This window comes from Octodon degus, unplaced genomic scaffold (assembly GCF_000260255.1).
Source record: "Octodon degus isolate 3935 unplaced genomic scaffold, OctDeg1.0 scaffold00038, whole genome shotgun sequence".
Lineage (NCBI taxonomy): Eukaryota > Metazoa > Chordata > Mammalia > Rodentia > Octodontidae > Octodon > Octodon degus.
Window position 1 is genome coordinate 8639697 of NW_004524614.1, and position 24705 is coordinate 8664401.

Sequence of the window (24705 nt, forward strand, 5' to 3'; positions counted from 1 at the left end):
CCGGCCCGGACGAGGGGCGGCCCCGGCCCGCAGCGGGTCGGGGAAGTGCGGCCGAAGGGGGCCGGGCGCCGGGGAGCGGGCGTGGCACGGACCTCGTGCCCGAGCGCCCGGGAAACCGAAAGAAGCCGTCTGCACCCAGTGCCTGCCGGGCTCCAGCTGCCACGGAGACATTCGTTTTCATTTCTCCTCTCGAGGGCAGGGCCCTGCTTTCTCCGGGAACGATCAGATAAAAGTTGAAAAAACCATCGCAGTTGACTTTTATGATAAGATTTGTTCCAGTTACAAAGCTTGGGCGAGGCATGATGCCCTTCTCAGACTACTTCAGTGGCACTGTGTCCTGACCCAGGCTTGCCTGAGTTTCCAGCCCGTGAAAGGCAATAATTTCAGACTTTTAGAAATGGCAAAATGGTGCGGTTTAGAAAAAGACGTAGCGTAGTTGCGAACTGCTTTGGTTAGCCCTCTGGGCAGCACCCGGTGTGGACGGCTCATTTTCATTTGGATTTAAGCTTTCCGAACAGACCCTTATTTGCTGTTTCTGGGTAGCCCTTGCTTTGTGTGGGTGCTCCGTTAGTGTAGGAAACTCGAGTGAGATTAATTGGTAATTAATTGTTCATACGCATGATTAATTTGGCAGTAATGTAATTAAACATGTTAGGGCACCTTGGATCCGGAAGGCTGTGATCGATCATAGGGAGCAATTGAGTTTGGCCCGACCGAGATCTTTGATGAAAAAAAGCATTACGGGGGGCGGGGGGAAGCTGTAGGAGAATTCAAGGCTGGAGAGCGGAAATCCACTAGGTAACTGCTGGCTGCATCTCTTGGCTTGTTGCCTGGAAGTTTTGCAACTAACGAAATGGGTGGGTGGTAGCCGAAATTAGCATTTTATTTTTAGCACTGTACTTAATAGTTATGTACTGAAAATATAATATTTACGTATAATGTATACAATATGTAGGCCAAAATGCACATCTGTATTTCTATGTGTATTTGTTTTTTATTATCCCTAAGGGAATATTTGCACTGTCCATATTTGATAATACACCAGAGGACATTCAGTATGAGCCAAAATGTCAATACATTTTTAGAAATGTCTGTTAGCCTTGTGAAGTTGTCAGATAAGCACAATAAATAAGACATAAAACCCATTAGAAGGTCCCTGTGAGACATTTGTGCTTTGCCAACCGGCTTTCATGGTTTGGTACAAACAGGAGGCTGCATTCTCCGAGGTCTGTAGTAAATCATGAGTATGTTTTATTTGATGTTAGGGAAGAGGTAATAAGGTGTGTAAAGATGTGGCCTCTGTTCATGATCTTAGGATTTTGTTGAAACATAGGATAATAGTTGAGACATATAAATAATTTTGATAGTTTATATAAGATTGGATTGATTCTAATTCCTCCTCAAGCTATAGCATATTTATTGAAGTATTTTGAGAAAAATCTTTGTGGTCTTTAATAGTCTTATCAGCATCTGATTGTAGTACAGATTGTTAACTACCTACCTTTTGTTAGGAAAAGTAGGTGTCCCTACTTTTCCTAACAAAGCTCATTGGGATTATATTGGAGTTGGGTGGAAAAAAATGTAGTGGTGACAATAGGGAACATTTCTCAATGGGTTTTACAAATAGGGATGGCCTGTGAAATACATGTATAGATTACTGGGGAGGGCAGCTGGGCAAGCTCATCAAACGTGGCTGATGCGGTAGAGATGCAGACCTTTTTGCTGTTCAGCGCTCCTCCTCATTGCCAACGATGTGGATCTGATGCCTGAACCATGGAGGCCACCTCGTGGCCCAAAGGTCACCTGGAAAATGGAAGCCATGGGGGGGATGGTAAGGCAGAAAGAGAAGGAGCCTGGATGCCAAATGGATGTGAAGCACCATGCCAGGTCTGTCTGTCACCTGGTTCCAATCTTGCAGTGTGTAAAATTATATAAAGCCAAACCTAATCCTAATTGATACCTGTGAAGAAGCTGATTTGAACCAATGGTAAAATAACAGGTATTAACTTTTTTCTTTCACATCCCTGTCTCTTCTTTGTATGAGTCAAGATTGTATTTCTTTGCACCTGGCAAAATTAGGGATGATTTTTTTGTTGTTGTTCTGAGCCAAGCCTTGCTCAGTTTTCCTTTCACTGCAGTGTCAGAAATTTTCAGACAGCAAGAGTCAGAGCTAATTCTGAGTTGTCTTGTTTTTTGTTTTTTTAAATCCTCTTTTATTCTTAAGCTGTGCACAGATGTTAGTGGCGTAGATCTTAGCGCTCTGCATGGATTCTTTGCCATGCAGGACTCCCAAGTTGGCGTATCCCCCTTGGTTGTGAACTTGACCCTTCCTTGGTGACGAGTATGGTGGGTCCAGCACTGGAACAAGGGCAAATAACTGGCCTCACTCTGAGCATTAAGGGCCAGGACCTTTGTTTCTTATTGGACATGTAAGACAGCAAGCAAGCTAGCCGAATTTGTAGAAGTCAAGCTCTACTTATAGGCAACTGGTAAAGGTTCTGTCTTCCTCTTGTACTATGTGTAGTCCATTTTGGTTATTCTGCAAATTCCTGCTTAAGAACAGTATACAGGAGTCCACTTAAGTTCACCCTACTTCCCCACGATGGAAGGAAAAGTTGTACTGGGTGTCAGAGTTCATCACACCTACTGCTGAGTGCACATCTCCCTGACAAGCATGATTTCAAAGTTCTGTGCCCCAAGCTACTGCAAAGAAATCCAGTTTGGTATAAAGCCTTTATAATTAGAAAGTGTTAATTAAAAAAAGTTAATGAAAGGAAGACACTATAAAGAGGAAAAGAAGAGTGGTTGGGAAAAAAGATAAGTCACCCTGATAGGAAAGAATCAGGGTAGGGGGTTTAAAAATAGTATTAAAAAGAAGCATTATCCAAAAATTTATTTCAATTACTCATAAAGTAAAATTGGAGGACCTACTGTGTGTTTAGTGTTGAGCCATTACAGGAGCAAGACTGACCCAGTCTGTGTCCACCCTTGGGGAGCTGGTGGTGTAGAAGGGAGGGTGATGTTAGATAGTAACTACAACAGAAACCAATTGCACCTCTGTAAGTTCTGCGCAAGAGTTCATCCTACTTCAAGAACTAGCTCCAAGCAGATGTGGCTTCCATCTGGTCTGGGCCAGTGGTTCTCAGAGGAATGATCTTGCACCCTAGGGAACACTTGTCAGTTGTGAGAGACTTCTGTCGTCTCTGGGCGGTGTGGCACAGGCTACTGCTGGCATCTAGAGCCAGGGATGCTGTTGAGGAGCCCTCAGTGCACAAGGCAGCTCTGTCTGCTCTGTTACACAGTCCAGTGTCAGGTCCCAAATGACAGTAGTGTCGGCAGTTGAGAAACATTGGAGCAAGGGCTTAAAGAGCCTTCCTGTAGGAAGTGACATTGCTGAGACCTGAAGGGGAAACAGAAACTGTTTAGTAGAGAAGAGGGCGTGGCAACAGAGGAACCATGCTTGGGGATGGAGGAATCCAGTGGAGAAAGGACAGTTTGAGAGGAGGTGGAGAGAGGGGTTGGGGCTTGTGGAGGCAGGGCTGTGCCAGCCACGTGCTCTGAGCTGTGTTGAAAGAATGTCCCAGGGCAGTACACGATTTGACTTCCATGTTATGAAGTTCGCTGTGGCTGTCCTGTGAAACAGGGATTAGAGGCGTCAGCCAGCCCGGGAACCTTGAGGGCGTTGGTGGAGTGAAAATCTCTTAGGGGCAGTGATTGATTGGGTACAGTGGGCTGAGGGCAAGGGTGGGAGCAAGGCTGAGTCACGGATTTCTGGATGGTGTGCTGTTTACTGTGTCCGGCCCTAAGGAGGAGGACGAGATTTAGAAAAAAAAAATGTTTTGGCTAAATATGCATAATCTGAACTTTAACAAGAGTAATAAATCTTAGGTGTGCATTCCTGTGTTAAATACTCAGGTGTTATTCAGAAATGCATTTTTAATTTTAGGAGGAGATGATACATTTTGGACAAGTTGATTGTGGGGTACATGTGAAATGTTTCAAGTTCCATGTGAGTGAGCAGTAGCTGTTTGTTCCTGGAGTTCAGAGGAGAGGTCCATCTGTGGAGGCATTTGGGGTCATGGCTCCAGCTGGCAATTCAAGTCAGTCTCTCTCTCTCTCTCTCTCTCTCTCTCTCTCTCTCTCTCTCCCCCTCTCTCCTTCTCTCTCCCTCTCTCCCTCTCCTTCCCTCTCTCTCCCTCTCCCTCCCTCTCCCTCCCTCTCCCTTTCCCTTCCTCTCCCTCTCTCTCTGTCTCTGTGTGTCTTCTCTCTGTCTCCCTCTCTCTCTTTCCCTCCCTGGCCCTCTCTTTTTTTTAAGGCCATAAAACTTGATTGACAGAATAAATTTATTGAAGCTTTTGCTCAAACTGTATGTGTACCAGGGATTTGGTACAAGTTGGGGAAGGAAGCAATCTATCTGTGTGATGTAAAGCTGTGGGTTTAGAGAAAAAAAAATGAGCCTAAGTCTCATCAGATATGATTTGCATATATCTTGGGTATGAAAGTGCCTTTTTCTCTTAGGAATATGAGTTATCTTCACTCTTAAAAGGATATGTTACAAAACATAAAAGGTGATATATTTTAGTTTACATCATTACTTCCCGTAAAGTCAAGGCTTTTTATATATCATGTTGAATTTATCTTCTATAGATCCTTGAGGGTGGTTTATGGAGGAGTTTGTGCTTTATTTATGAGATGAACAAAGAAGGAAGGTAAATGCACAGTGCCTTTTGTGAAAATACGGTAGCCCCGTTTGGGTGCCCTGAGTTCCTGTCTAGCTGCCCACCATGTTTGCTGTTTGTCACAAGAGCAAAAGGCTCTTTAGGTTTTACTATGGGCCAAGTACTGCGCTGAACCTGAGCACACATCGACTGTTTCTTATTTCATTTTCTCTTCTCCAGGGAGAAAAGCAGGCTCAGAGAAGTTAAATCACCTCTAGATTGGAGTTGCTCAACTCAGTGCCAGGTACTGGATTTAAACCTAGGTGGTCTGAGTTGACTCTGTTTTGACCTTGCAAGGGCCTGAATTCAATCCCTGGTTCTGCCAAAAAAAAAAAAAAGAGTCAAGCAAGGCGAGGAGGAGTTCAGCCCTCCCGTGCTGTGGCAACTTTCTGTTGTACTTTGTGGTAGTGGGGACACAGCTTGTTGAAAAAGCTCCTTAAAAATTCCTTGAACAATTGTGTTCTCAGCCAGGCGTGGTGGTGCACACCTGTAATCCCAGCTACTCTCGAGACTGAGGCAGAGGGATCACCAATTCAAGTCTCACCTGGGCAGTTTAGTGAGCCTGCATGTGAAAATGAAAAACAAAGAGCCGTGGATGTAGCTCAGTGGAATTGTACCCCTGGGTTCAGTCTCCTAGCACTGCAAACACAGAAGAAAGCACCCCTAAAATAAACAGTTGCGTAATTGCGTTCTGTCTTGCTTGCCTTCAGCCTGGCCATTCCTTTGTCTCCTTTGCAGTTTTGTACCTGAGGTGAGTACCTGAGATGAGTCTTTTGTTTCTGAGATGGGTCTTCTGCCCTGGTCCTTGGTCCTACCGCTCTCCCCGCTAGGTACATCCAGTCTTGTGGCTTTAGTCCCTCATTCTGTGAGACACCAGTGTTGGGACCTCTTACCTCACACTCTGTTGGGCTCCCTCTCCCCTGGGATTGGCCGCTGTGGGAGATTGTCCCCTGAGTGCCTGCAGATGGCAGGGACCTGAAGCCTGGAATCAGCTGTCTCTCATCTCTGCTCTCCCTTCCGCAGGATCTTCCCGAAGCTGGAGTTTCTACTTGTTCAGTTTCACAGCCCACTCTGCCGGGCCACTGCCCCTCCTCAACCCAGGCCAGGACTGTTTGCCTGACTGTGGTACTATGGCATCCTGGTTGGCGTGTTTGTGTTCTTTTTTTGTCTCTCCATAGCTATTCAATACTCTGCCTCCAGAAACCTCTCCGGATCACACAGCCCACCATGGTGTTCTTTTCCACACATACCTCAAAAGCTTTTCATGCACAAATTAAATACTACACTCCCAAGCCCTGTCACTTCATGGTGTGGCCACTGCTACTCTCATTGTCATCCCTATTCTTGGTCCTCCAGGGGTCCAGTAACCCCTCCCCCTGGGTCCCTGGCTTCTCTCTGCAGCCCTCCACCCTGTGTGCCTAAATTCATTTCCGGGCCTCTGGCTTTGCACTTGAAGTGGAATTTGCTGCCGCAGGCAGTGCCCTGAGCTCTCTCCCAGCGGGGTTCCCTTTGTAGGATCTCCCTTCTCCTCCCCCACTTCCCCTTGTCCTGTAGTCCTTGCCCTTACTTTCCCCTCAGGTTCCCTAGGGACTCGCCAGGGAAGAACTCGCCATTAGAGGTTTCTCTGCATTTGGGTGTTGGCTACCTGACTTGTCTTCTGCATTAGCCCGAAGCTCCCAAAACTGTTCTTCTGTTTCCCGCTGTAGTTATAAAACACAGCACATAGCAGACACAGAGTGACTCCTGTCCCATGAATGGATCACAATGTAAATGAATAATGATAATGACAAAAGCTGCTGACACCTACAATGCTTAGCACTTGCCAGGCCCGGTCATAATACTCACTATACTCACTAAACCATTAGTGAGTAAACTCAGCAGCTCCTCTGCTGCCTGCTGGGCTGGTTCTGGCATTCAGCCCCAGTGTAGGTGAAGAAGACCTCCACGCTTGGTCTAGTGGGTCGGTGGTGCCCAGTTGTGGGAGATGGAGCTGCAACCCAGGTGTCTAAAACTACAGGGACAGGGGCTTTGTCCCAGGAGAGTAAGAAAAAGCAAGCGCCCTCCCCTCTCACCTAGCCGTGCTGATTTTTGCGTATTCCTTCAGCTGCCATGGATTACTTACAAAGCATGCAATTGGAAATAAGCAAACTGGCTATGCGATCTGCATTCTGGAGTGTAAGAGCCCCTCCTGAGGACCTGGAAAGCTCCAGGGACGGGAGCTCCAGGGATGGGAGCCCTGGAGCTGCATAGGGGAAATGTTTTCTTTTTGTAAGTAGGTCACAGGAGAGAGGAGCCCCAAAGGTTTCCTCCCACAGCGCGTCAGAAGAGACTGTGCAGGGGCACTGAGGAGCCTGAACCAGGCAGGGTACTTGCTGCCCACAGCCAGGATGTGACCCTGAAGATTTAGTCTGGTCTGCCAAGCCACTGCGTTGGGCTTTATCCACCACCAAGTCCCTGTTAACTTGCTCACCAGCAGGCCTTCAGCTGATGTCCGAGCTCTCACGTGTGCCAAGCTGGTCACTAACAGCTTCGTGTATCTTCTCATTTGCCCCTGCAGCACCCCTCTGGCGGGTGTCATTTGGTGCCTTAGTGGCTTTTGTTTTGTTTTGGATTTCATTTGGTGTCTATGATAGATGATACTCAGAGAACTGGGAAAGAAAAACCAAGAGAATAGGAACAAAATCAAATCAGGAATTAAGAGGAACAGTTATCTTGCCTGTTTTGAGACAGGGGTCACTTGCCCCTTCGCAGGAAGCAGAAAAGACAGTTGAGTAGTGTTGCTTAAATGCATTGTGATTAACTTCTCAAGTTTCCTTGCGTTCTGGGCCAACGGTAGCCTATAAATCTTTGTCCCAGGTTTGTCATAAAATCTTGATTTATCTCTCTCTATAGGTATGCTAACACATTCGTCATCTTAAGTTATTTAAAGTTATTGTGCAAAAGGTCTAATTTCTATTGCCTGCCCTGATTTGCACTTTAAATATAGTTCCCAGTCTTCATTTGCCAGAATTCATGTTGAAAACAGAAAAGAGAAAATTACTTTTAAACAGTAGTTTGGCATATAAAAGCCAGATCTGCCTTGGATTATTTCTCCAACTGCACACTGTGGCACCAACACCAAGGCTTCAACAGTGTTTTCCCTTAGTGAATATCAAAGTTAGCATGTACCCAAACAGCAGCCATTGAGCACCAGGTGGTCATTGTTGTGTGTTCCTTTGGTGGTAGTGGTGGGGACAGGTTGGGGTTCCTGTCTGTCTTCTCTCCCTCACTTGTTACCCTAGGTCCGTGATATTCATGCAAAGTGAACACTTTCTTTAAAATAAATTGGCAGATTTTAATAGTAAAGAAAAATGAAGTCCATTGTGGCACATTTAAATACTGGACATTTCATACAAACGTGAAGCTTCCTATTCAGGCCTTGTGACAACTTTTAGAGTGAGAATTGTGTATCAATCTAGTACACTTTATGGTTCCCAAACTTCGTAATATTGTATTGTGATTTATATAGCTTCTCTATTATGTATCCCACCTTGCTCACTTAGTTAATGTATAATTTGCATCCCTTCAGAATATACGAATTTTTGATAAAGGAAAAAAAAAGAAGCAAGCACAGTGACCTACCTTTTGACTTTATGAAGATGAAAGCATTTGTGTTTAGAAATAATTTGAGGACAAAAGTAAAAAATTTTAAGGCGTTCACACTTTACTATCTATAACTAATCTTAAGCATTGCTAAATGAAGTCTTCTTGTTAGAATTGTTGGAGGGAACTAGCAGTTTCCTATCTCACTTGCTAATTTTTCTCACTTTCCTCATCTGTTTGCATCTTTTCTCCTTCACTTCCATGAAACCGAGATTGGTTTGTAGGAATTCTGCAAATGATTCATTATTTTAAGATTAGATTTACCAGTGGTATACCATAGCCTGTGTTTTCAAAATATATTTGGTTACTTGGTGATTTCTTTTGTTTGATTTAGGTTATAGAAATGTAAAGATAAAACCAACTGGTGCCTTTAAGGAAAATATTCTTTCAATGGGAATTATTTTGCCGTATGATTTATCCTTATGACTGAAGACACCTGATACATTTCTTAGCTTTTTGCTGTCCATATTATATAATTTATATCTGTGATGGGAAAAGGGACTTTTTAATTTCACAGCAGAGTGATGGGAAAGAAATGTCAGGCTTTTTTTGTTTTAAAGGATTTTAAAAAAATTCTAGATCTGTGTATTTTGGGATAGAGCTAGAATCCAATTTAACTTTAACTCAGCTGAGCCTTGTCTGAAGGAATGGTGTCTTGATTTCAGTAAACAGGGTTTATACAACTTGCTTGGTTTATTGGTAGTATCTTACCAATATGTAGTTCTTTACCTTGAAGACTTGCCAAATAATATTAGCTTTTTTCTTATAAAAGATGATGCAGTAATTGTCAGACCCACTGTAGAATAGATTCCTTTCCTGTCCTGTGGTCTACAGTCTAAGGGCCAAGGGCTTTTGTGTGGAAACATACCCACAGTCCATAGCCAGGTGGCATTGCAAACAGGTAAGGTGAAAATAAACAGGAGTTATCAGATCATGTCACTAGAACTGTTAAACTGAGAAAGTAGTTTTACTTAAAGAAGAAATTCTAATCCAGAGATCTTTACCCATGTTTGGAGAAGAAATTATTATTTGGAGTTATTCTACTCCAGAGATAATTTACTCATTAGGTTATGAGTTTTTTAGTCACAGTCATGTATTAGTCTGACCACAGTTTCTAATATCCCACGGATTCTCAGAAGCTTGTTTTCTGAGATTTTGTGTGCTTAAGAGATATTAACATGTTATTTCTCTTTATGATGTTTTTTATTTGTTCATTTAATTTTGGTGCTGGGATAGATCCCAGGGCCTTGAGCATTCTAAGCATGCATTCTGTCACTAAGCCATACACTTAACTTCTGATGTTTATTAAATAATTCTGGTTTTGATATCTTTTTCAAAATTTTAAATGTACATACTATGTTGGAGGTAAATGAAATAAAAGAAAACAGAAATATACGTACCTGAAGAATAAAGATGTTATTTGGAGTTAAATTTCTTTTTTCTTCTTAGAACTGGATGATTTGGGCTTTGCTTTTTCTGTGTGTGTAAAACATGAGAACATGAATTAGACCATAGTGGAAATAGTTTGGCAGACACACTGACCTTCTTCATCTTACTAGGCTGGTGTTGTCCAGTGTTAGAATCTCTTCAGCAGTGCGACTCTGGTGATACAGGGGAAAGACACTCCCAACCTGAAGTATATCTGGGATGAGTTCAGGTTCTTCAAAACCGAAGAATAAATTTTAGGAGCAACAGAAGTTAAGAGCAGAATATATTTACTAGGGGAAAGAAAGCTTCTGTTCGAGAGAGGGACAAAAGGGGACCCGAGCAGGTTGCCAAGGAACGTGTCTTCTCTAGGGATTTTTATAGCACACATTCATAACACAAGGCAGGTCCAAAGTGGGAAACATGGGAACTCGCTAGGTGAGCTTGAGGTGGGACAAAACTATGGTCAACCAATATGATTAGCAGCATATTACTTAGGTAAAATTGATTACATCAGGATCAAATGGGGAATTGAGTCACATAGTAAGCAGGCATGAATACAGAACAGGGGCTTTTCCTGTAGAGGGTTGGATTAGTGACTCTTCTTGGCTTTTTCAAGGTGATTGATACCTATTTAGAATATAACAATCCCTAGGGAAATGTGGATGAATTTTTTTCATCTTTTGTCTTGAGTCTGGCCCACAGTTGGAGTGCCTGTCTCTCCCACAGTTGCAGGGTATCTTGTCTTCCATTCTGGCTCCTTCAGAGCCTAGCCCTGTCTGACTGAGTATAATATTTCTGTCTCAGCTGCCTACAACACTAGAACATGGAGAAGAGTTGGATTTATTCTGTCAATCAGTATTGAACTCCTGTGTGTTTGCTATATTCTTGGTGTATAAGGAAAACAGGCAATAAAATTATTCTGCTAACCTTGTGGAGATAAAGTGTAAGATAAACAGTAGACAAATAAACATATATGTCATTTAGCAATAAGGTGTCTGATGAAAGTGAGCCAGAGAGAGACAATAAGAGGCACATGGAGTTGGGACTTACTATTTTAGATGAGGTGGTCTCAGGGAGGTCCCTGTCCATCTGCATTTACCTAATTCCACACATTAGGTTCATTTGGCTTAGATTTCAATTTTGTCCTGCCTTTGAAATGTCATTCTGGAAATGGAAATGATTTAACCTTGTTAGTCATTTGCTTTTTTAATGTTACTACGTTGTAGATTATTTCCTTTGAGCAAATGTTAATGGAGAATTTGAAACAGTGAATGTCTGGTCACAGGAAGGGATTAGATAGAAGGGATCCCAATAGATAGAGTTATTCTTTTGGTGGAACTGGGGATTGAACTCAGGCCTGAGCCATCTCCCTAGCCCCGATAGAGTTATTCTCTGCATCAGAGTTTAGTCTGCTCTGTGCCCTAGGATGCCCCATACTGACACTCCTTGTACTCCATTGTGGCTGCCCAGTGGCCTCTTCAACCCTTTTAGTGTATTTTTACTCAAGGGCAGAGGGCTTTTACTTGTGGGAATGCTAATTGCAGAAAGGGAACCCTTTACAGTACCTTCTTCTTGGCTCTTCAGGAGAAATGCACTGTACAATTAAGGTTTGTTTATTATTCTTCCTGTTTGGCTTATTTTGCTTCCTGTTTGGCTAATTTTGCTTTGTTTCTTGCCACATTGATAACGGGGAATGAAACTCCCAATCTGCTAGATGTCTGATATGCTGAGTTTGTGTTCTCTAAAATTGAGGAATGCATTCTAGGAACAACAGAGGTTAAGAGTAGGAAGAGTTTATTGAGAGAAAGCTTCTGAGAGGGACAGAAGGGGTCTGGAAAGTGGGTTGTCTGCCAGTCTTGCTTGTCAAGGGTGTTTATTGAGTAAAGTGTTGATGGTGAAGCAGGCTTAAGGTGGGACAGAACTATAATCCATAAGATTACAAGTACAGTTGCTTAGGTAATATTGATCCAAGGGCAAATCATAGGATAAGTGTGAGGTGGGACAAAACTAGAGTCAGTCAATACGTTGGTACACAACAAGTATAGTCACTAGGGTAATATTGATTAAATGAGGGTCAAATGGGGAAGCAAGTCAAGTAGCAAGCTCACATGGGCAGACAAGGCCTTTCCTGGAAGGGCTGGGTTAAGGAGGTTTGATCGTCCACCCCAAGGTGATTGATGCCTACTCGGAATATCAGTCACTGCTGCTCATCCTTAGGGGAAGCATATGGGTGAGTAGTTGCTTTTCTCTTGAAGCCTGGCCTTCAGTGAATGCACCTCCATCCACAGTTATTTCCTGCATTGACCTCTCCAGAGCCTCACCCTGTCTGACTGCCTATAATATTTCTACCTGACTTAGCTATCCATAATAACACTGTTTTCATTATTTTTAATATAGAGCCTAAATGTGTCTGTAGGGGGATCTTTGCCTATTTATAGGAGCTGACTCAAAACACTAAATCGTTTTTTTTTTTTTTTTTTTTTTTTTTTGGTGGAACCGGGGATTGAACTCAGGCCCTTGCGCTTGCCAGGGAAGTGCTTATTCTACTGAGCCATCTCCTGGCCCCAAGAAGAAAGACACTAAATCATTCTAAATGAGGAGGTTTTTTTCCTTGCTTTCCTGCCTGCCACTTTAATAGGGTTTTAGAAACTCTCCCTGCTATCCTACCATCAGCAGGGCCTGCGCCACACTGAACTGCATGCGCAGCACTGCACAGCTAACCCTGCAGTGCTTATGAAAAAGCTTGCTCCAAATTTAGTTCTGTTGCCTTGCCAGGCTTTGGCAGTGATGGGGAGGGTGGAAATTTGTAGTTCCTGCTGGATTCTTGGGCATTGTCTCTTGATTAAGAAGTATCAGAATCAAGGTTGCAAAGAGATATTTAAAATCATCTGTGTTGTGTGTGTGGTTTATATATAGACACATAGGGGACATACAGATACTAAATTCTTTGATGATATTCTTTCTTTTGCTTGGTAGCCAAAGCATGTTGACTTTACATTGATGAATAATTTTGGGTTTGAGATGAGAAAAACAGCAATACTAATTTGCAGCGATGCAGCTGCTTAGAAATGAGCAAAATGTGTCTGGTGTAAGTATCTTTTTTCTTCATCATAAGCAAAATGATTGAATGTGAGAGTGAACCTAAATTGCTAATTGTAATGGAGAAAATGTTCTTTTTTTCCTTCAGCTTTTGCTTTGATGTCTGAAGATATAAAGAAAGAAGTCAAGAGAACCAAGGTACTAATTCTAATGACCTAATTCCCCCTCTCCTCTGCACCTTTTGAGATTCTTTTATCTCTAACAGGAACTGTAAGGATTCCATCCTTCTGCAGCTAGCGTGTTTCCTTTTTTTATTACATGAATTGATTTATGTTGCTCAACATAGATTAGGAAGCCCTAAGAGCAACCAGTAGACTTGCTTACAACATAGTTTAGTATCTTTAATAATTACCTCTAGGGCTGGGGAGATAGCTCAGTAGAATAAGCGCTTGCCTGGCAAGCACAGGGTCCTGAGTTCAAGACCCAGTACTACCAACCCCCCCCAAAAAAAAACAAAACTATAGTAGTTAAAATTGATTCCCTAGATTTCAGAGTCATTTTAAGTGTAAGAATAAAGGTGTTCTGACATAGAGATAGACATTTCAAAGTCTTGCTTGGGTACCATACCTGTTTCCATTCTTACCAGATCCTAACCTTGGGCTTAATTTTCCCCATCCGTGAAATGATGTTGCTCTGTCACAGCAATTTCAAGAACCTGATTACTGTCTTCTTGAAGGTGGCACCTTGTGGGAAGGTATGCTGGGGACCTCAAGTGATGACCCTGTCAGATTCCTTGTTTGTACTGAACTAGAAACTAGAGCTGAGGGACCAGAGCAGCGTATCCCCAGATCTCAGGCCTGCTTCATTTTGACTTTTGCTTATGTTCAAAACTTTCTCTAAATTTTTACCATTTGGGCCTTGCATGGGATCGGTTTAACCCATAAAAGAGAAAAAAAATACTATAAAATGACTTGCTTTTGTCATATTAGTTAAGGCTCTGTTGAATCTTTTTACTTCACAATTGGTATAAAAGCATTTATTAATAGGGTGTATCTTTTATCAGTGGAATGTTATCTGTTCTTACTGTACTAGGGGATTTCTCCACAGGGGAAATGATAAAAATAATATGAGTTGAAAACCTTTTATGACTAATAAAGCGTTTTCACACATTTCATTTGATTCAGTCGTCTCAATACTGCTGTTGTTGCTAGACAAGGCAGATATTCCCAGTTACAGCAGAGAAAGTGTAGCCTTATAGAACATAGAAGGTTTTACTGAGGTCACAAATTTTCTGAATCCTTTGGTTTTAATTAATTTTCACCCTGTCCTATTTTATTTGCTACTGTCCAATTGTCATAACTATAGTATATTATATTTTGTGTTTGGTAATTATGAGGATTATTTGTAATAAAGTTAAGGTGCTTCCTAAGGGTTATTAACAAATATTAATTTTTTGTTTAATGAATTATATTAATGAATGACATAGATAAGGTAAGTCCTGTGTGTCATTGTCATTTTCCATGCAAAGGTTTTAATGCACTTGAAGGACATTAACTTAGATATTACTGTACTTGAAAGACATTTGTATGACCCACAATCTAAGTAGTTGTCAGTCCTGTGAGGAGAGAAAGTGATACCTTGTTTGCTGTACAGTCAGTGTAGCTGAGGCAGGGAGGTGACAAGAATCAGTTTGTTTAAAACTGAAAGTTGAACTGGAGATAGAATTTGAGGCTCTAAACAATGACCATATTGATTTTCAGTTCCTCGCTTGGGCAGAACCGACCCGGACCTGCCCTGTGGTTGCTATCCCAAGGTAGCGTCTCCCTCACCTCATGTTTGCCGTACTGAAATAGTCTATGCAAGGCTTCTGTCTGGTGCAGATAAATCCTGGCCAGGGTTGGGTTCCTGCCCCGAATAGTGTGCCAGTGCACTGGCTGGCATTGAGTTTGGCTACCTATCAAACTCCTGAGTGCTGCCTATTTCCTGATGGCTGTAGCCTTTACCATGCGCTCGTGTCAGACACTGTCCGGGATTCTGACCTATGAGCAGCTTCAGGGAGGCCTGCTCCTCTAGTGCCGTACTGCAGGCCATAGTGCTGCCTCATGCACCTGTTGTCAGACCGCACTGTTGCCTGGGCCTATCTCCTGTGGTGGCATGTGTTCTTGCATCCTTTGTGACAGAGTTAAAGCTGGATAGTTGAATTACAAAGCCATAGTTCATTATGTTCATCTTTTTCCCACTCTAATTGTGGGACTTAGTGATCTCCAGTGCTCAGTTTCTCATCTGTAGAATAGAGTAATAAGACCTACCCCTGGGCTGGAGAGATGGCTCAGTGGAATAAGCACCTCCCTGGCAAGCGCAAGGACCTGAGTTCAATCCCCGGTTCTGGGAAGAAAAAAAAAAAGATCTACCCCAAAGGGCTATTTTAAAGATTCAGTGTGTGTATATGTGTTTATAATTTAGAACAGTACCGGGTCCTAATCAGTTGTTTATCTAATAATAAGAAATGTCTTAGACATTTCAGCAGGTTACATAAATCATCTGCTCTATCTAAACAAGTCAAGATGAAAGACTTCACTATTTTTGTCAGTTAAATTCCTTTTTTAGTGGTAGGTCGCTGCATAGAAGTGGTTAATGGTAATGGCAAGAAGAATAAGGGCCAATAATTATTTTGCTTCGGCTTTGTATACACATAGAATTCTGCATCTTATTGTGTGATAACAAAGCCTTGTATTATGGGTTGTGCAATTAGAATTTCTTTTTTACAAGTGAGAAGCAGAAGTTTGAGTTAGTAAGTAGAGGACGCAGAATTAGAACGCAGGGCCAGCTTGCAACTCCATGCCCTGATGAGAACACAGCTGGATGAATTTATTCAAACTGTAGAGGGGTCCTAGTGATGTCTGGGTAGACAATGACATTTATCTGTCTTGTTAAAGATCTCACAACAAACTCTTTTGAGCATGTTGAATATTCATTTCATGAAAAACTTACAAATAAAGCATTACGTATTCAGATCATAAGTGTTCACGTCTGTCGTGGCTTAAACAAAACAAACGCACGTAAAAGAGTGACTTAGATATGTCTTTCTGGCTGGGGTAGTAGCTCTCTGTGGGGTAAACGCATTAGTAACACGTCTTTTTCCTATCTGCGTAGCAGTTCAGTTGACTTACACAACCTTGACAGTGAGCACATTTTGATTAATATTGATAGTCAGTGTAAGAAATGTGGCAGCAGAGATAATAAAACAAACTGTGTGTTTCTTCTTAGGGAGAACTAAACCTATTCACAGGGGAAGCTGAAGACGGAATTATAAATGTTCTGTCAATTTGTTCATTTAGTCTAATTTTCTTTTCCAAGGGGGAAATTACTGAAGACTATTCTGGTTCTGTTTCAGTTCACCTAATTCATCTGTTCCTTGGATATTTATTTTTACAGTTTATAAATTGAGTCATTTGAAATAGCTAGTCATTTCCTGGCTATTGTGTTGGCCAATCTGAGCTACAGTGCTTAATAATAAATAGGTATGTAATTTTGGTTGCTTTTCTTTTATTTCACAAAGATATCTGAAAGAAAGTCCAGCTACTCTTCAGCATATTACAATTGCTAAAACCACAGAGATCCAGCTACTTTTCACTTTTTGTTATAGATGTTACTTTTAGTTTATTCTCGAAATATTAACATCTGAAGCACACCTCCTGGGAGGCTGGGTGCACATTAGCACTGTGGTGTAGAGAAGTGGCATCGCAAAGGACTGGAGGACTTTAATCCTGATTTTGTGGTTGGTGACTAGAGTGCCCTGGGAAACTCCTTTATCTTTCTGAGATAAAGCATTGCCTTCCTTTTAAAGGGGGGAGCATATTGGTTTAACCATCTCCAGTGCTGTTTCTGATGTAAATTTTCCCACTGGCCTTCTCTAGAGCAGAGCCTGTGGGCTCTCCAGGAGCAGGCCACATGGACAGGGGACAGGCAGTAAGCTGATGGTGGGAAATCCTTCGTGCTGTGCCCAGCACTCCTGCTCCAAGTGAGCGCAGGTGGTCTCCAAGTGCAGTGTGGCAGTTGTGGCATAGGTGGTAGGAGTCCACACCCACTACCTCATGATGCTATTGTGGCTTTGGCTCAGCACACTAAGCAAGGGTTAGGCTTTCTAGTCTTTTTTTCAATGAGTTCTTCTAAAAGTTACATTTCAGCAGAATTAAGCGAAGTATCGTTTGATCTTGCAAGCCAACAAGTCAGCATCTTAACTGTGGATCCCTCTGTGCTCAGTTGAGCTCTCTGCTCTTAAGACAGTTTCATAAAATGCCTGTCTAGGTAGTTATTCCTCTTTGTTTAGCTCTTCTGCGCTGTCTATTGTCATGGTCCTCTTGGCACATCTCTGAGGCTGTTTTCAGCTGCTCCCCATTTTATTGGTAAAGGCTTACACTGACACTTCTCACTGCTGTCTGTGAAGAAAATTGAAGGATATTTGCCACCGTGTAATTATTGTAACTATAGCATATGGCTGTTGAAAATAGAAAAGGACAATTAGAAGCAAACTCCTTCCTAGGAGTTGGAAAGGAGACTTAGCTGGAAATGGCAGGCTTCGCTTCTAAAACCTTGCACTTGCCAGAAAATTTTTGAGACTTCTTGAATTACACAAGATCAGAATCTGCCCGGCTCCAGATTGCTGCCTGAGGAGCTCGCCAGCTGTGAGGTACCCACTCTGTGCCCGTGTTCCAGTGACTGCGTGTGCTGCTGTGACAGGATACCCGAGGCTGGGTCATTTATAATTTATGAGATTTATTGTAGTTTTGGAGTCTGGAAGGTCCAAAGTGGAGAGACCAGCACCTGCCCTGGTGATCTGGTCACCTCTTAGAGACCCCAGCTCTAAGCACTTTCACATACGGATGAAGGTTTCAACACATGTTTTTTTTTTGGGAGGCACCTGCCAACCATCATTGACAGACCTCTTCTGAGCCCCTGAGCAGTTCTTGGGGCCATTTTCCTGGAAGGATAAACACAGTGCTAACATTCTTTTTAAGCTTTTTTTTTTTAATAATTATATTAGTATATGTTTGTAATACATAATAGTTACATTTGTTTGGGAGTTAGCAGTACTTATATTGAAGTATATCTTGATCACTTTGATCCCCTTACCCTCACCCCTAACATCTCTGCTCCCCTGGCATCTCTGTTTCTTAACATCTCCTTTATTCATGTATAGTTTATGATTTGTACATAATAGAAAATTATGTGATATTCTACTGTTGGTTTTTGGTTGGTTGGTTGAGACAGGGCCTCACTCTGTAGTCCAGGCTGGCATTGGACTCACTTTATAGACCAGGCTGGCCTTGAACTCTGGGCAATCTTTCATGAGTGCTGGGATTACAGGTGTGTGCCGCCATGCCTGGCTGATACTCTACTTTTTTTGTCTGACTTATTTTACTTAATGTTGTGGTCTGAAGGTATATCTATTTTCCTACAAATGACTCAAGTTTATCCTTGGCAAAGTCATATTCCACTGTGTATAAACATCACATTTTCTTTATCTTTTTAACTGTTAATAGACACGTAGGCTGCTTAACAAGAGTTAGCTATTATGAGTTGCGCAGCTGTAACATGGATGTGCATGTGTCACTGTTATGTCTTTAACTCTTTCAGGGAAGAGATACCTGGAAAGGGGAATGCTGAGTCAAATAGAATTTCTGGTTCTAGAGGTTTGAGGAGTAATTTCTTCAGGAAATCATTTCTAAGCATCCATCTTCAAGTCGCCCTAAGTGTCAGTGCATATTGTGCCTGTTTATTCACTGTGTTGCTAGCTTTGTTATGTGATACGATTTTCTTTTTTCTTTTTCATTTCCAATGCAGGATTTGGAGAAAAGTGGTATACCCAGAAAAAATGACATAAGTAAGTAATGATCTTTTAACTGAAGAATGTGTATTCATGTGTATTTGTTGTAAATTGTGTTTCAGTGAAGTGCATTTTTCTTTCTGGTTTTATTTATGGAGAACATTCACCTGTCCAAATTCTCCATGTTTGGGCTAGCCTACCATTTACCATGAAGATGTGGGGAAACCAGTTTGCAGGCCAGAATATTAGCATGTGGTGCATTAGCTGCTAAGGTGCTGGATTTAATTCCCTCAGCCACCATTCACTGAGGGTATAGTACTGTGCTGGGTAGACGCTGTAGGGGATAGAGATGGATGCGACACAGTGCTTGTGATTGTGGGCAGAATGAATCCAATCTTGGCCTGTACAACTAAATACCAGAGGCTGAGTACTTACAAAGAAAAAAGGTTTATTTGGCTCTAAAATCAAGAGGCCTCATTGTTCCTTCACTGGCCATGTCGCACCGAGGCTGAGGACATTGTGGTTGGAGTGTGTGTGAGAAGATGAGATCACATGGTGAAGTGGGAAGCTCAGGCTCACTGGTTAGAAAAGTTGGCTATAGAGGGAATTGAACCAGGGACCTGTGAGAACCACGTGACTCTTCCGTGGACATTGCTGTCAGTGATCCAAACCCTGCCCACTTGGCCTACCTCTGAAAGGCCCCACCACTCCCCAGCACACACTGAGGACTAAGCCTCTAACACTCGAACCTTTTTAGGGACACTCAGATGACATCTAGACACTGAGCGGGAGCAAAGGACAAACTGCTCTTTCTAGAGCTGGCTCCCCACCTCTGACCTGTAGACACCTACCCACCCTTCAGGAGTCCTCTAAGCAATCTGATGCATCAGACTCACCCCAAGGCCCAGTGCTCTTCCTCCTTTGAAACACGGCCTCTGTTGCAGCCCGTGTGGATGCTTATTTGTGCTCCTTTTCAAGCACATCTCTCACGTACACAGCCCGCATTGTGGGTTCATCCCTCTCTGTGCCACTGGAAGCGTGTCCCACTGTGTGGATGGAGAGTTAGTGCCATACTACCATGGGCAGGATTGTGTGCTTTGTCACTGGCCTTCGTCCCAGGGTAGGCTACAGAGACCTGGATCATGAGTATTGGATGAAGGGCACACTTCCTTTCTTGGCTTTTCCCCCTTGAGCTTAGATTCTGAGATTGTAGAGAAGTGCAGGAGTGCAGCCCTACCCTGCCATGCAGGACCTGTGGCGGGCAGCTGCATCTGGAGCCACCAGCTCTGAGAACAGCTGTATTTAAGGGGCACATCTGTTCATTGCCTTTTGTTTTCTCAGTTACAGCACCCTGTATGGTTCAGCCACTCCTTTCCTTGGAGTTTTCTCTTGGCTGCCAATCGTGGTGGCTTTAGGCATTTGTTTGAATGTTAGTTTTATGGCAGCTGCTTGATCTTCTCCTAGTACATCGTTATCAAACAAGTTAATGCACCGAGTCCAGAACATGAGCTTGATACTAGCCAGGCAAAGTTACCTTGCACAAGTACATTTATTTTGCAAATAACAAGTCATAGTGATGCTTAATTTGGTATCAGTTCATGTGAAAAAAAAAAAATCCAGAGCTGCTTTGTCCTGGTCTTTGTATGCATCTCCAGGACCAGGAGGCTGCTGAAGAGCTGATACAGTCACAGCACAGCGTCTTTGACAGTAAAGTCAGAGTCACTTAACCACAGGCTTACAGTGCTTGGCGATGGACCACAGTCTCCACATGCAGATCAAACTCCGTTTCTCTTTCAGCTCATTGCCTAACTGATAGATTCACTAGAGTCTAAGAAGTCTCACCAAGGCAGACAGATGGGGTGGCTTTTCTTACGTGGGTGTCTGGATGTGTATTTATCTTTTGGTTTTAAATCAGAAGGTTGCCCAATTACTCACCTTCTATCAGAAGAACCTGCATTGATTTCTCATCAGAAAAATGCCAGCATAGTCCTTCTACCAAGTCCCTTTCTGATCAGTAGCATTAGCATTTAGTAAATTCCTTGGCCTCTTGTGGGGCCTTTTGTTTTTTTCACCTCCAGAGAGAAATAGTTTTCCTTTCAGCCATCCTTTTCATTCTCCTCAGTGTTCTCTTTTTTTTTTTTTTTTTTTTTTTCTGGAGTGTTCTCTGCAGCCCGCTGTTGATTTTAGCATTGAGTCGGCCCTGTCTGCATCTGGGTCTTATTTCCTTATCTTCCACTCCAGCCTGCTGCACTGATCCTCACTGTCAGACATTCAGTGTGTGACTGCTGTGCTGTACATTCCTGGGGGAGAAACAATGATGATCCATCTGGAGGTGTAGCGGTGCTTGCGAACGGCGAGTGGAGTGAGCTTAGAGAAGTACAACCAAGATGCAGGAAATTGAGATTGCCTTGCTTAGCTCAGTCAGCTGGGCAGTGGGAGCTTGAGTTGGATGGCTCGGGGGCATTAACAGAAGAGGTTGTGCAGATGAGCTCTGGGATCTAGACTTGGCCAGAGAGATTGAGCTGAGTATGTGTCAGACAGTGTATCTTGGTGCTGATGTGAGGATCAGCAGGGATGTGATCGTGCAGGCTCCTTTCAGAATTGTGCTGTACTAACCTGGTTCTTTTCTGATTGCATCAGGACGGAGATACATGTTGTCATCTGTACAGGTCACCATTGTCACATGTTCCTTTCTCCTTTAGCCTTATCCCTGATAATTCTCTTACACATATTCTATTCCGTAGCCAGACCTAACTTACTATTTTCCAGGTCCTGAATGTGGCTTTCTGTCCCAAGCATTCACTGCTCCCTATACACGAAAGGTGTTTCCACCCTTTTTTGTCTGTCCCTAGAACCTAGTGTTCTCATCTCTTCCTCTGGGAAGGTCTTGCTTTCTGAGCCTCATTTGGATCCTGAAGCTCTTCCTTGTGTTGAAAGCAGTTCATCTTCAATCCAAGTCTCTTAGCATGGTATATAAATCCTTTATGATCAGATCAGGCTGAGTCTGCCTCTCTCCCTAACTTTGCGGCCCATAGTGTGCCCCAGCCTTGTCTAAGTCACTGAGTGCTCGGGAATGCTGCAGAGGTAAGACGAGTATAGCTTTGCCATCACCCTAATTCTTCCTCTACTATTAGTCTGCTCCCCTCTACACGTGAGTCTGCAGAAAACCTCAACTGTTTAAAGAAAACTTTGGAAATCTTCCCAGAAGCTCTCCTCGAGCTGGTCCTACCTTCTTTAGTACTCTGAGCTTGGCTCTGAGTTCCCTCTACTTGTGTTACTGTTATGGTTGATACATTGTGTCACCTTGAGAACTCTAGAAGCTATAGAGGACATGCTCTTACTGCTCTAGGATGCGCATATTGCCATCTTTAAATAAGGTGCTCAGAGCGTAAGATAATTTTGCAAATGATATTAACACAAATCTCTCTTTTCAATGAACTAAGGGAAATTAGTAATATAACTATCATATATATATAAATTATATATATAAGTCATATATATAAATTATATATATAAGTTATATATATAAATATATATATATATATAAAATTTTTTCTTTTCCATTCCTTTTCTCCTTTACCCCATCCCAATTTCTCTTTCCTTTTGAACAGTTCTTCTCATTTTATCATTTCTGTTCTACATTTTGGATCTTATTTACTCAGTCAGTTTCTTGCACTAGGGAAACATCAAATGGAATTTATATAATATTTTAAGAAATTTTCATAATGATTTATTAGTTTACATTCCCACTAGCAATATCGGTGGGTTCCTTTTATTACCACTGCCATGCCAGTATTTGTTATTATTTGAATTCTTGATGACTATCGTTCTTTCTGGAGTAAGGTAAAACTTCAGTGTTGTTCTGAGTTTCTGTAATGGCCCGCCAAGAACATTTATTGAAGTATTTATTGGCTATTTGCATTCCCCCTTCAGAGAAGTGTCCCTGTACATTTCAGTTGTTTGTATTTGATTGGATCATTTATTTTAGGGGATCTCCTTTTTGACACTCTTTACATATTCCAAATATTAGTCCTCGGTCTGTGGTACAGCTGGAAAAAATATTTTCCCATTCTGTAGGTTGTTTCTTCATTTTGTTGATTATTTCATTCGCTATGTAGAAGCCTTTTAATTTGATCTAATCTCATTTGTTGACTCTTGCAGTTATTTCTTGGGCAGTGGAATTCTGTTTAGAACATCCTTGCCGCCACCTACAACCTCAAGAGTTTAACCTGTTTTATTTTTCAGTGGTATGTTTCTGCTTTAATATTTAGATCTTTGATTCATTTTTATTTTAGATTGATCCATAGTGAGAGATACAGGTCCAGCTTCAGTTTTCTGCGTGTGGATATCCAGTTAGCCCTGCATGCCAGCTAAGCACATTAGCTTTCCTCTAACATACTTCCTTGTTCCCCATGCCAAAAATCAAATACAGTGATCCCTCACTTATCACAGAGGCTATGTTCTAGATGCCCCCATGATAATGAAAATCAGCAATGTAGTGACAATGTATTTATTTTAGTATTTGTATATATTTTAAGGTTTTATAAACCCTTCCCACACTCATAGGGTTGGCTTTGTCATCATGAAATTCTTTAGTTGCTCTTTGTCATGGAAATATTTCACTTCTTCCTTGAACTTGAAAGATCGAGTTTTGCAGGGTGTAGTAGTCTGGGCTGGAATTTGTTTTCATAGAGGACTTGAAGTACTCTGCTCCATGCTCTTCTTGCCTTCATGGTTTGTGAAGAGAAGTCAGCCATAATTCTGATGGGTTTTCCTTTGAATGTGATCTGCTTCTTTTCTCTAGCGGCTTTCAGTATATTATTCTTGTGCTAAATTTCTGGGATCTTGACTATTATTTATCTCAGTGTGTTTTTAATTGGGTTGAGGTTACTTGGCATTCTGTATGCTTCAGTTAGCTGAATATCAGATTGTTTCCTCATATTTGGGTAGTTTTCTGCTGTTACTTCTGCCCATATTTTTTAATGTCCTTTGTATTGACTCCTTCTTTCTCATTGATGCCTATTAGTCTCACCTTGTTCATCTTTGCATCATCTTGCACGTGATGGATTATTCTTTCCTACATCTAGTTGTTTTTAAGAGATCCTTTCTCACCTTTTCACTAGCTACACCAGTGTCTTCAAGATCTGAAACTCTGTCTTCACTTTCACTTAAACTGTTTTGCAAGCTTGTGATTGAGATTTTAATTTCCTCTATATCTCTTTGACTCTGCTTCATGTGATCTATTTCTTTCCTGTATTGCTCATTCAAGGAATCCATCATTTTTCTCATCTCTCTCTCTTTTCTTTAATCAATGTCTTTCTTTAGAAGCAGTTATTCTTTTACTGCAGAGTTCTTTTCAGATCAGGTTTCCTCCATATGTTTCTGCATTTGATTTTTTACTTCGGATACTATTAATTTAGATATTTCTTTTTATATTTCCGATCTGAGTTCCATTATACCTTTCTGCAGTTGTTTCTTTATTTTAGACACTATTGATTCATTGATTTCAGCTGTGTGATTCCCAATTGATTCTGTGCTAGTGTCCTCTGCACTTGTTCTGGGTGGTCTTGGGGTCTGAGATTGCATTTTTCTCCTTCTCTTTGTCTTTTTGTATAGCACTGTCCTCTGACGTTTGTTGTAGAGCTTTAGTGCAGTTATAACCTTAGCACCTACTGAAATTCAGTTATAACCTTAGCACCTACTTCTACAAAGTTTGGATTTATCCAGCTGTGCCTGGCTTGGGTCTGGCTGCTGTGCTCAGCTCCTTCCTGCTGCAGCCCTTAGAATTGAACCTGTTGTGCCACTCTGACAAGATGTTCTGCTCCTGGACTCGCTGGGTGGTTCTGTCCCCTACTGTCTCTGCAGGGACTGTAGCTGCAGAGGTTCACCCCAGGCCTGTAGGCCAGGCCTGAGCTGAGTCTGAAGGGGACAAGGTGGAGTAGGGGAGAGGGAAGCTCTCCCACACACTCACCGGGCCTGGGCTAGGGCTGGATCTGGGGGTCCCGAGAACATGGCAGAAGTTCTCACTCACTCAGCAGGCAGGGGGAGGTC

The 24705-nt window shown here is 42.3% G+C and overlaps 1 protein-coding gene across 1 annotated transcript in view; it reads left to right on the forward strand.

The window, feature by feature from the left end:
* The first annotated feature begins 12840 nt into the window (after nucleotides 1-12840).
* B3glct (beta 3-glucosyltransferase) overlaps nucleotides 12841-24705 on the forward strand; it is a 113167-nt gene continuing 101302 nt past the window's right edge. Inside the window, exons 1-3 of the mRNA XM_023715057.1 lie at nucleotides 12841-12880; nucleotides 12976-13025; nucleotides 18672-18711. Coding sequence (XP_023570825.1) covers nucleotides 12841-12880; nucleotides 12976-13025; nucleotides 18672-18711 — 130 coding nt within the window. The remainder of the gene's footprint in view (nucleotides 12881-12975; nucleotides 13026-18671; nucleotides 18712-24705) is intronic.